This window comes from Microcaecilia unicolor, chromosome 2, assembly GCF_901765095.1.
Source record: "Microcaecilia unicolor chromosome 2, aMicUni1.1, whole genome shotgun sequence".
In the NCBI taxonomy this organism is placed as follows: Eukaryota; Metazoa; Chordata; class Amphibia; order Gymnophiona; family Siphonopidae; genus Microcaecilia; species Microcaecilia unicolor.
The window spans coordinates 173,080,584-173,093,764 of NC_044032.1; the positions used below are offsets into that span (position 1 = coordinate 173,080,584).

The 13,181-nt window shown below is 42.9% G+C and overlaps 1 protein-coding gene across 1 annotated transcript in view; it reads right to left on the bottom strand.

Moving 5' to 3' along the window:
* The window catches only part of CCDC112 (coiled-coil domain containing 112), a 59,539-nt gene that overhangs the window by 10,071 nt on the left and 36,287 nt on the right, over window positions 1–13,181 (bottom strand). The window contains exon 8 of the mRNA XM_030193500.1: window positions 49–144. Within this exon, the coding sequence (XP_030049360.1) occupies window positions 49–144 (96 nt within the window). The remainder of the gene's footprint in view (window positions 1–48; window positions 145–13,181) is intronic.

The window sequence follows — 13,181 nt, forward strand, 5'->3', positions numbered from 1 at the left end:
CATTTTTTTTTAAATTCTCTTTATCAGACAATACAGCACTTGCATTACCTTTTCTTTTAATCTTGAGAGTCGTTTTTCTTTCTCTGCTAGCTCCTCCTCTTTAGCCCGTTTATTTAGAGCTTTTAGCTCTAATTTACGAAAATCCTGAAACACATACCACAAAAGCAAAACTTACAAGATGTTCAATGGGAAAATAAAGAGCAAAAACAGCAGCCAAGCAGAAAGAGAACTGTTCCAGTAGAGCTCTTTGAATGTGCTGCACATTTTCAAGCTGAAAACATGCTTCACGTTGGAGAGAGTTGGATACCATATGTGAACAGCACCAGTATGGTTAACAGTCACTTTATTATAGAAAACCTGACGCAGTCACATTTTGGCATACACCTGTATCAGAAGCATGGATTAATATCTAAAACTAGAAACAGAAACATGGATATCTCTACAAAACAAACACACATATGTATTACCATACTGCACAAACAGATCACTATGTAAATACTAACAAAATATACATATATAAAAATTAGGGCTGCATGTCAATTGTGATTAATGCCGCAAGCAACATGGCAAACATGTGATGGGGAGGGGAGGCACATGAGCGAGCGAGAGAGAGAGAATGAATGAATGAAGGCACGGGGGCACATGAGAGAGAGAATGAATGAAGGCACGGGGGCACATGAGAATGAGAGAGAGAGAGAATGAATGAAGGAAGGCACCGGGGCACATGACAGAGAGAGAGAGAGAGAATGAATGAAGGAAGGCACGGGGCACATGAGAGAGAGAGAGAGAGAGAATGGGGTGAAGGCACGGGGGTGGGGCACATGAGAGAGCGAGAATGGGGTGAAGGCACATGAGAGAGAGAGAGAATGGGGTGAAGACACGGGGGCGGGGCACATGAGAGACAGATAATGGGGTGAAGGCATAGAGGGCACATGAGAGACAGAAAATGGGGTGAAGGCATAGGGGGCACATGAGAGAGAGAAAATGGGGTGAAGGCATAGGGGGCACATGAGAGAGAGAGAATGGGTGAAGGCACAAGGGGGTACACAAGAATGAGAAAGGGTGAAGACCCCCTCCAAAGCTACCGTACCCATTCAATGGCTGGGGGGTATCTGAAACCCTGCCAGTCGAAGAAATCCGCTGCCTGAATCACCTCCTTCCTCCTCGTACTGCCTCAGGAGTGAGGAAGTCAGCGGGGTACCTCCAGGCACCAACATTTTCACTCTCGAAGCATGCTCATGCATGAACTGAGCATGCTCAGGGAATGCTTGCATCAGCAGCTGGAGGCACTCCACTGATTTCCTTGCTCCAGAGGCAGCACAATGAGAAGGGGGACCCTTTGGCAGAGGATTTCTTCGACTGGCTTCAGCATCCACATCAGCAAAGGTATGCGCCCCAGTCCATCTCAATGATCCCCCCCCCCCCCCCATGAATAGCTGGCTATGCCCAGACTTTAATTATGTGATTAATCGATATTACAATTTTTAATTGAATTGCAGCCCTAATAAAACTAGATTAATACTAACAAAATGTGTGTGTGTATGTATTATAAACAGAATCATAAAAGAATGCAAACACATGTAGAATACAATAAATAAAAAAAATATAAAATTATACATCACACAAGAACAATGACAAACAAATCTAAAACAGTTACTCAGAGTTCTTGGGAATAAGGGCAGAGGCAATCTGAATTATGATTGTATGTATAGAGTTATAATTCCCAAGTAATTCATGCAATTTAAACCCCTACATTTCAAGCAGTAGCCTCAGAAATATTATTCATTTTCTTGCTATCTGTGAAGGATTAGAAAAAACATGCTATTTATCAGTGAGAGTAATAAGACAAGGGAATTTAAGAAACTACTACAGTAATTGAGGTTTTAATAACAAATACGATTTCCTACACAACTGTGTAATTTGACACATCCACAAATTTCTGAACATGAGCTCCACAAAAATTAAGGTTCTTATTCTTAAAGTAAGATCTGATATAAAACATCTTATCAGATTCAGAATCTAAAGATAAAAGTGATTTTTTTAAAGACTGGTTTTTATATTATGTTCATATGTTAGATAACGCCAGCATATATTGCGTTATTGATCTTAAAAAGAAAGAAAATCTATCTGAGCTCTGCATAAAGCAACTTATTTAGGCCTTTATCCTCAAACCGACATGTCTGTGTCCTCTTATAGCTACTATATACACACAATCATTCTATAACTGAGATTTCCTCTGTCTTTATTTTCAAGACCTCTGGGTATCTGAATATTAAAATTTGTCTACATTCATGTGCGACTTATATTTTATTTATTGTGTTCAGCATTCATGTATACAAACATTGTTTTATGATTATATTTTATATGTACATTTTAATGGAATTTATCTGTGATTTATTTATACATATCATTGGATATAAAATGTGAAAAAATATTTACCTCTCTCCTGATTTCCCGTTATTGCATATGCATTACATTGAATGGTTTCTGATCTTTAAACAAAATGCAATATCAGACATAGGGAGCCCAAGTAAACACAATAGTTTTTTTAAATTATAAAACTTAATTTACTTAAGGAACAAACCTCACTGTTTACAAAGCCGTGCTAGCGGCTGCCTTGTGGCAATGCCGACCCAGCCCATTCAAAGTGAAGGCATTAGCTTATCAGCAGCAGCTAGTGCGGCTTAGTAAACGGGGAGGGGGGGTTTCAAACTCATATCACCCACGTGAAAAAGTAACTGCCCCCTTAGTTAATCAACCAACTGATACGTATGGGACACATCAACAGTTAAGACGGCTGTCTGCTCACCAACTTTTGCTTTGGTTTGATGGAGCAAAAGTTGGTGAGAAGACAGTCTTCTTAACTGCTGATGTGTCCCATATACCCTGAAGCAGTCTCTGAGCAGGCGAAACGCTGGCCTTCGTTGGTGATGGGGCCTGGCATTTGTACATCTTATGCTCCTCTTTGAAATCATTTATAATCTACTAATTAAGAACTTTAAGTTTGGGAACTCCACAGTTTGTAAAAGTTTTCTGAACAGCGGACACTGAATAGTTAAATAATGGAAATTGAAAGTTTATTTATTTGTTACATTTGTATCCCACATTTTCCCACCTATTTGCAGGCTCAATGTGGCTTACAATAGTACCGTAGAGGCGTTCGCCAATTCCGGTATAAACAGTTACACAGTGATGTTATGGTAGAATAGGGTTCATGTGGAACAAACATATTAGGGAATCATATAGAGGAAAAGTTACGTTATGTCCATTACGTTCTTTGGTTTTGTCGTGTTGCTGGGTTCAGGTATTTAAGTAGGGTTGGTAGGGTATGCCTTTTTGAACTGGTACGTTTTTAGTGATTTCCAGAAGTTTAGGTGGTTATACGTTGTTTTCACAGCTTTTGGTAGTGCATTCCAAAGTTGTGTGCTTATGTAGGAAAAGCTGGATGCATAAGTTGATTTGTATTGGAGTCCTTTGCAGCTTGGGTAGTAGAGGTTTAGATATGTTTGTGTTCATCCGGTTGTATTTCTGATTGGTAAGTCGATGAGGTCTGTCATGTATCCCGGGGCCTCGCTGTAGATAATCTTATGAACCAGGGTGCAGATTTTGAAAGCAATACGTTCTTTGATTGGGAGCCAGTGCAATTTTTCCACGGAGGGGCTTGGCACTTTCGAATCGCGTTTTTCCAAATATAAGCCTGGCTGCCGTGTTTTGAGCGGTCTGAAGTTTCTTTATGAGATGTTCTTTGCATCCCGCATGAATTCCATTGCAGTAATCTAGGTGGCTTAGTACCATTGATTGTATCAGGTTCCGGAATGTTTCCCTTGGGAAAAATGGTTTCACGCGTTTGAGTTTCCACATTGAGTGGAACATTTTCTTAGCTGTGGATTTCACTTGGCTCTCTAGTGTTAGGTTGCAGTCGATTGTAACGCCGAGGAGTTTCAGGCTGTATGAGATGGGAGGGTGTAGTCTGGGGTGTTTATATTAATGGGGTTCATGTTGTATTGGGATGACAGGATGAGGCAGTGTGTTTTTTTCTGTTTTGAGTTTTAGTTGAAATGCATTTGCCCATGAGTCCATGATGTTCAAGCAGTAAAACTTCTACCATGGGAGTAAAACTTCTACCATGGGAGCAAAAGAATTATCTAAGATAGATTCTAACAGGTCACCTCAGATGACCTTGGTCAAACAGTATTCTTAATGGTCCAAATGGGCCCTGTAACCTATCCCTTCTCTCTTTAAAATTTAAAAAAAAACAAACTGCCAGCACATGAAAGTCCAAATGCCCCAATCCACCTTTTGGTCAGGAGGCAGATGCAATGATCACTTGGCTCCTGCCTCTGGTGCCATCTTAAAAAATGAAAGCATTCAAACCCTAGCTGTAGGCAGTGTGTTTTTTCTAGCGTAATCTAGGTGGCTTAGTACCATTGATTGTATCAGGTTCCGGAATGCTTCCCTTGGGAAAAATGGTTTCACGCGTTTGAGTTTCCACATTGAGTGGAACATTTTCTTAGCTGTGGATTTCACTTGGCTCTCTAGTGTTAGGTTGCAGTCGATTGTAACGCCGAGGAGTTTCAGGCTGTATGAGATGGGAGGGTGTAGTCTGGGGTGTTTATATTTATGGGGTTCATGTTGTATTGGGATGACAGGATGAGGCAGTGTGTTTTTTTCTGTATTGAGTTTTAGTTGAAATGCATTTGCCCATGAGTCCATGATGTTCAAGCCAAGCTTAATTTTGTTGGTGATTTCTGTCGGATCGTGTTTGTAAGGAATGTATATTGTGACATTGTCCGCATAGATGAAAGGGTTAAGACCTTGGTCGGATAAGGACTGGCTAGTGGGGTCATCATTAGGTTAAGAGGATCGGTGATAGTGATGATCCTTGAGGTACTCCACAGTCTGCTTTCCACGGTGATATGTTTGAGTTTGATTTCACTTGATATGTTCTAGTGGTTAGGAAACCCTTAATCAAACTGAGTACATTTCCTCCGACCCCGAAGTAGTCTAAGAGTCTTACTAGTATATTATGGTTTACCATGTCGAATGCACTGGACATGTTGAATTGGAGGAGAAGTATGCTTTCTCCTGTTGCTATTTCTTGCTTGAATTTCGCTGAGAGTAATTAGTACTGTTTCAGTGCCATGAAGGGGGCGAAATCCTGATTGTGATTCATGTAATATTGAGAATTTGTTTAGACAATCAGTAAGTTGCTTGGTTACCATACTTTCCATCAATTTGATTACCAGTGGGATCTACTACTGGTCGGTAGTTGGTGATTTCATTTGTATTTTTCTTGGTGTATTTTGGTATTGGGGTGAGTAGGATATTGCCATTTTCCTTGGGGAAGAGACCTTGTTGAAGCATGTAGTTTAGGTGGGATGTGAGGTCAATTATGAAGCGGTCAGGGGCGGATTTTATTAGGTAGCTGGAGCAGGTATCCAATTTATAGTGGGTGTTAGAGAACCTTTTGATCGCCTGGGTGACTGTTTCGGCGGTGAGGGGAATGAAGTCTGACCAGGTTCAGTCAGCTGGGTATTCTCCAGGGGTTGGATCCAGACTATTGATGAAGTTTTCGATATCGGTATTGTCCTGAGGTAGCTTGTTGCGTAGGTTTGTAATTTTTTCATTGAAGTATTTAGCAAGTTTGTCTGCAGATGGAATGCCAGTATTGGTTGTGGTGACCACCGTAGTGTCTAGTAGTTTGTTGACGAGTTGGTATAGTTTCTTCATGTCTTTGTGATCAGGCCCTATTTTGAGTTTATAGTATGTCCTTTTGGTTTGTCTTATTGCGTATTTGTATTTTCTTAGTATCTGTTTCCATGCATTGAATGTGTGTTCATCTTTTATCTATTTCCATGCTCGTTCAAGTTTCCTGGATTGTGTTTTTAATGTTTTCAGTTCATCATTGAACCATGGTATAGTGTTATGCCTATGTGAGGTTCTTGTTCGTAAGGGTGCTGTTTCGTCTAGTATGCTTCTGCATCTTTTATCCCATTCTGTGAGGTAGTGTGTGGAGTCCGTTTGTGCTGTCTATTCGTTATTGTATATCTGTAGCCAGAATGTTGTCGGGTCTATTTGGCCTCTGGTGCTGTAGGTTGTGTGTTCTTGTGTGCGGTTTGAGCCCTTTTGCTATTTTAGGGATAGGTTTAGTTTGTAGTGATCGGTCCATGGTGTTTCTGTCCATTTGATATCTGTTATTATTAGGTTCTGGTCTGTTGAAAGTTTATGTGAGATGAGGTCGAGTGTATGCCCTTTGACATGGGTTGCTTGCATTTGTGGCCATCTAAGTTCCCGTGAGTGGAGGAATTCCTTACATTCTCGTGCGTTTGTAGTTTGGGTCTTCTAGGTAAAGGTTGATGTCTCCTAATATTAGTATATTGGCGTTGGCTGCACATGTGTTCGAAATGAAGTCTGTGAAGATTTTCTGGCCATCATTCCAATTACCTGGTGGTCTATAAAACAAGACACAATTCAGGTGATCAAGCAGGGTTTTGTTGTGGATTCTGACTGAGATGATTTCAAGTTGGGGTGTTATGGACTCAGCAGTGGTTTCAATGGTAAACTGTGATCGATAGATTAATGCTATGCGTCCACCTCTCTTTTCCTTTCTGGTCCAGTGATCGATTTTGTATCCTGGGGGGCAGAGATCTAGGATTATGGGGTCCTTTTGATCATGGATCCAGGTTTCAGTGATGAAAAGTAGATCAAGGTTTTCTGACGTGATCCAGTCTGTTACTATTGTTGTTTTGTTTACTACAGATCTGGCGTTGATGTAGCCCAGTTGAATTTTTTAGTGTGGATCGTCTATGTTTGTTGTTTTGTGGATTTTTGTTAGTTGTTGTTTCTTTGTTATTGTGGTTATAGGGTTTCTTTCCCTTCTGTTGGGGTTGTCCGCATGTTGGTGTTTTTCCTTTGTTTTGGTTGTTCACGGTTTGATGAGGTGGGGTGTATCTAGTCAGTCTTTGGTGATTATGTAGTATTGGGATGATGTTACTTTCTGCGAGTGGGGTGGTTAGTGTTAAATGGATCAGTGATAAGTAGTAAGTTGGTAGGAGTAATTTGATGGTATTCATTTTGGGCTCCTGGTATACCGTGTCCGATAGGGTACGTGGTTGGACTTGGATCTTTGGGTTTGTTTGGGGTTTTTTTCAAATAAATACAGATAATTTATTCACAGTCAGGTGATTTAGAGGTGTTGCTCCAGGGCGCAGTCTCCATGACTCTGAGAGCTGTAGCAATGGTTTCGCTGGGGGGATGCGGCATGTCCGGGCGTCTGAGCCCGGGAGGATGGCCAATCCGAGGTCACCGCCAGACTCTGCGTGCGGAGCTGGCACCGCTCTCTCACTCGATCCCCGCAGCTAGCAGTTGCCACTGTCCGCACCAGGGGTGGCCACCCAGCGCCAAGGCCAAGCCGCCCAATACTGGCTCAGGTCGTGTCCTGCGGCATCCGAGCCCAGGAGGATGGCCAAGCCGAGGCCAACGCCAGACTCCATGTGCAGGGCTGCCACCGCCGTGCTCTCTCTCGATCCCCGCAGCTGTCCGCGCTGGGGGTGGCTGCCCAGCCCTGGCTCAGGTCACGTTCTGCGGCGTCCGAGCCCGGGAGAGTAACCAAGCTGAGGTCCCCGGCAGATTTCAAGTGTGGGGCTGCCGCTCTCTCTCTCGGTTCCCGCGGCTAGCAGCAACAGCCGCCGTTGCCTGCTCCGGGGGTGGTCGTCCAGCACTGGCTCAGGTGAAATATAATAGGCACTTTTACACACGGTCTGGTGATCGGACACGTTGCCCAGGGCACAGAGACTCCGCAATCCTGGGAGCTGTGTCTATGTTGGAGGTAGACACCAGAGGAGGGGCAGCAGCCTCAGGCTGCCGCTACTGCTTTGCTCTGAGCCCCTCGGAGCCTGTCTCCGGGGCATCCGTCGCGTTGCCCCTTCTCCTCTTGTCGCTGCTGCTGCGCTCTGGTCTCGGTGCTGTCGACTGAGCCCTTGGCGGCCTTTAAAAATTGTCAGTGGAAGGCTTTTATGCCTGTGAGGAGCCCTGTATTAATCTGTGAGAACAGTCTAAGTTCTGGGTTGGGGTCTGAGGCTTTTCCTTTCACTGATTTAAGCTTCTCTTACGGGAATTTTTGGTTCACATGTAGTGGTTGTTTTGGTTTTGATTAGATATTATTGACCACAGTTTCATTTTGTTTTTGGCAGTTAGTTTTTCCCCTGGGTGATGTGTTTGTTGGATACCTTTGCTTATTATATAAAAAAGCAATAACTGGGTTATGTTTTTATCCAGGTTACCTTTGTCTAATAATACATTTTGTTTAAAGATCAGAAAGCATTTGGAGTTACATATATGCAATAACAGGGGAAATCAGGAGGGAGGTAAATACTTTTTCACCTCACTGTAGTAGTAATCCATTTGTCCAGTATGGTAATATATGTATTTATGTTTTGTTTTGCATAGATATCCATGTTTTTGTTTCTATTTTATATATTGATACATGCCCCTGATACAAGCATATGCTGAAAAGTGGCCGTGTCGGGTTGTTTCTTTGAGAAAAAACTATTACCCTGCTGCTTTTGTTCATGTCTGATATCCAACTCTCTTCAACCTGATGTTACTTTCTGCGAGTGGGATGGTTCTGCTGGATCTGATCTCTATTTGATGATTGAAAACATGTTCAGCCACTGATAGGAACTAACAATAATACATTTACTAGGATTATAACCATTATTCCAGAGGACAAGAAGCCATAATTCTCACAATTGGGTAATGCAGTCTCACATTGCCTGGTCAGGAGCTTATGACAACCTTCACAAGAACTTTGTGGAGCACATGTGCAAGTGCCTTCCCACCCGCCATGAGAGCGCGGTTACTTCAGTTCTTTTTCTACCGCGATGAAGAGAGACTGCTTTTGTGGTGTCTCTTCACATTCCGGTCTGAAAGAGTTTTTTGTGCCTTTCAGCATCTCTTTTCCGCTGGTTTTTCAGTGTGCCCATGTTCGGGTCCCCTTTTTCTCTTCCTGTACATTTTTAGTTTCTTTTATCCAAGTTTTAAGTTTCATTGGTTTTCCGTGTCATCAGGCTGAGTTTAGGCCTTGACTTAGGCCGGGATTTTCCCTTTCTTTTTTCTGGTGCTTTGCCCCTTTTTCAGGCACCATAACTTCATTTGATTTGGCTGCAGTAGATTTTCTGTCTATGTCCACTCAAGTTCCCAGTGGCTTCACGTGCTGTACCCAGTGCAATCGGACCCATTCTTGGTGTCTTCAGTATTTAGGGCCCAACCATAGCTCTGCTGTGTCCTCTGTCTTCAGCTGAAGAAGCGGACCCAGGTTGCCAGAGAGGATTTTTGGAGCCAGGTCCGATTCCTCGATGTCGGCATCTGCTTCGATGTAAAGTACTGCACTAGCTTTGGAAGTCTCGGTCACATGGTAGCTTCGAGACCTACGAACACTAGGAGCAGTAGTGCATCAAGTGGGTCTCCACCTCTCTTGATGTTGACTGCTGTGCAAGGCCCCTGGGACTGCCCAGCATTGCATCTGACCCCAAGGCAGTGTGAGTATTTGACGTTGTCCTTGTCGGCACTGTGGAAACTCTGTGCTGAGCTTTGGGTGAAGGCCAAGAAGCACTGGCATCAGTCCTCCTCAACACATGGTGCTGGGAGCTCCGAGACATCGAGAGATTCGGTACCTGAGAAGCGTCAGCGTCAGGAGGACAGCTCCTCCTCCATTTACGGGGTGTTGATGTGTTGGTCTCCCAGCAGCCAGGACCCAGCTCCCGTTTTGAGCCCACCAGTCCTGCAACATGTCTTGGAGCTCGCACTCTAGCCTTTCCCTGTGTCGTCCCTTGATGAGCGCATCTGGGCCTTGCTCCCTGAGCTGCTGTATGGCCTCTTGCAATGTTATGCATCAGCATTGGGGGTGCTTGCACCTATCCTGCTGCCCATTGTGGCCCTGCTTGGCCCTCAGCCTGTGGTGCTGTCTCCAACGCCAGTGTTGACTGCCAGCCAGGCCAGTACCCCCTCGATTTCAATGGAGGAAGCTTTGCCAGAGTCAAGGCGGGAGCTGACTCCTTGACGCCCTTCTTGAGGACATGGTTCCTGTATAAGTCCTATAAGGAGCTGCAGTAGGAATCAAACCCACTAACCATTAGGCTACTTCACATGAAATTATAAAGCCAAGAGAAACCCAACTACAATAAAACACATGGAGAACTGCACAGAAAGGAATAAGTAAAGGAGAACTCAATTGAAGAAAAATTAGGCTTTTTATGCATGTCCCATGAGCATGAACATCAGTATCCACAAACACTGTACTTGGTACAGAGAGAATAGTCAAGCCTCTCAGTATGTTAAAAGTACACACTGCGTGTACCCTCTGTGAAAAATATGTGCATGACAGTGAGGGGTGGAGGATCTTGGGGCATTGAGTGTACACATATACCTAACTATATATGAAAGACAGTATATAAAGTGCCAAATATGCATGATTTTGAATTTGTATTCTAATAAACAATATTGCCATCCTGTGGCTATAGCTAGTACTACAGCCTCATGCATCTAACAGTGGTCTTCGCTAATTTTCAAATCAGGGTCATTTTGGATACTAAGGGCTGAAGGAGAGCTGACAAATATCTTCCCACTTGGGACCATGACATCAACAATGCTTCTGACATACATTCTTACTGGGGGAAGGATGGGGTGAGAGATGCCAAACTCAGGGAGACATTTCAGAATGAGCAATTCCACACTGCATGAAGTGAGGAGGAAGAGGCAAGAGAGATGTCTAACATCTGGTGGCAAAAAAAAAAAAAATTAGAAAGACTGTACAGGCTGCCCAAGAGGTCCCCAAGGGTCGCCATGTGCTTATATACAAGAGTATAACAGGGAAGAAAAGGGATTTGGGATTTAGCTCATGTCTTTTATTCAGTTGCAGCTCAAGAAAGGGGAAAGGGAAATGGGACTTGATATACTGCCTTTCTGAGGTTTTTGCAACTACATTCAAAGCGGTTTACATATATTCAGGTACTTATTTTGTACCGGGGCAATGGAGGGTTAAGTGACTTGCCCAGAGTCACAAGGAGCTGCAGTGGGAATTGAACTCAGTTCCCCAGGATCAAAGCCCACTGCACTAACCACTAAGCTACTCCTCCTCCTGAGTTATATTCAGACATAGCAGATATTCTCCTGCCCACAGAGTGCTTACAATCCAAGTTTGTATCTGAGACTATGGAGATTTAAGTGACTTGCTCAAGATCACAAGGAGCTGCATTGGGATTTGAACTGAGCTTCCCCAGTTCTCAGCCCCATTGCGCTAATGATTAGGCTACTCCTCCAATTTATAAAAGAATAAATATCAGGCGTGCCCATCTCCATAAGCTCCCATTGCATTTACGTCAGAGTGTTCTTAAACGGCCACTAAAGGAAACTTGGAAGAGGCTAATGTGACTTTGGCAACATAGTACTTTCGCTAGTGACCTTTTTCCAATTGTGGGTAATGCTGCCTTTAAGCCAGGAATGGAAAATGCAGTTTTTCAGAGGTGGGCACTGGAAGGTTTACAATATTTATATCAGGTTATAAGTAACAATGGGTCCATAATACCAGTTACCAGTTTCCAAGAGGGTACGGGGGGAGAGTGGAAACTCATGCATAAACAATTGGTACATTATATGTCATCATTACAGAGATAACTTTACAAGAGGTTTATTTATACAACTTACTGATTTTTTCCAAGTTAAAGCCCCACAGGCCCAGTCCATCTTGATACTGCACAAGCAGCTTTGTAGATTTCATTCATCAAAAGATTATATAGAAACACTTAGAATATGGGCTCATGAGTTGGGCATCAGGTTAATGAACAAAGACTTTATACAGCCACTTTTGCACACTGACAAGAACCTATTTCTCACAAAGGCAAGAATATAAAGCTGGGATGGCCCTGTCCCCCAAGTGCCTTAAATGTAGGTCAGTAAATAGTTCACTGTCCCATGCGTTATGAAGTTGTGCAAAGATACAATTTTTTTGATCAAGGATTATACTTTATTTGTCTTCCCTGATGGGTAAAAGTATTAATTTATCACTACTGGGTTTATTTGGTAAAGCTACGGAGTGTGGCTCCTTGAATAAAGAGGAAAGATTATTGCTGGTGAAAGCCAATATTACAGCAAGATGCTGAATCACGCAACATAGGGTGGGAGAAGACCTGCCTTCCCACTGGCACTGGAGAAACAAGCTCTATATGCTTATGACCTTTTCTTTAAGAGGAGGAAATTGTTTTTGTTTGTCTGGGAGTAAATCACTGCCTACAAGAGTCAGAAGTAAAATTCTGAATGAGTAGGTGGTATAGACTGAATGCTTAATATAGGTTTGCTCTGTTAGACCTTTGTTAGACACTGTCCTTTTAGGGAAGGGTGAAGGGGGGACATAGTAATAAGGAGGGAGGGTATAGGGGAAGGATATATAAGTTGCTTATGATGATATAGTTTCAGAGCGAATAGTGCAAATGGATGCTCTGTTTTCTTTGTACTGCTGTTTTAGAACAATTCACATATACAGTGGTACTTTACCCGTTGGGATTTACAGGTGCTCTGTGCCATGCATAACCCTCAGCTAACTTCTTGCTCGGATCTGGAATTTGGAGGAGTACTTAAGGGAGAATTGTATTCACCTCTTCTGTTGTTCAAAACCAGCTTTATCTGTAAAACATTTCAGCTTCAGAGGGCAGCTCCCTACTTGGCTCCTGGCAGACTTGCCGATTCACAAAATCTGCCACTAACATGTATAAGTTGAAAAATTGTATCCTATGTATATATGTAGTGCTATTTATATGTACAAACTCCTTAGCGATTTAGCTTTTTTAAAAATCTTCCTTTAATAAAATGGGCTTTTCTGTTGACCATGGCACCAACTATATGTTTCTGTTGGCAGTTCTTTCTGTAGTTTATTAAAGGCTCAGTGCTTGCTGAATCTTTTGTAAAATACTAGCATAGTTTTTAAGCATGTACTTTGGACATCCATTTTCTTACTTAGACAACCTATATAAATGCACCCAAATGTAGCAGGTTGCGGACCTGTGGAACTGGGTTTGATTCCCGCCGCTACCTGATGGTCGGCAGTGGGTTGAGACCCTGGGGAACCAAAAGGTAACTGAACAAAGAAAACCCATAAGTAAACAGAACAAACCAAAAAGTGGGAGAAG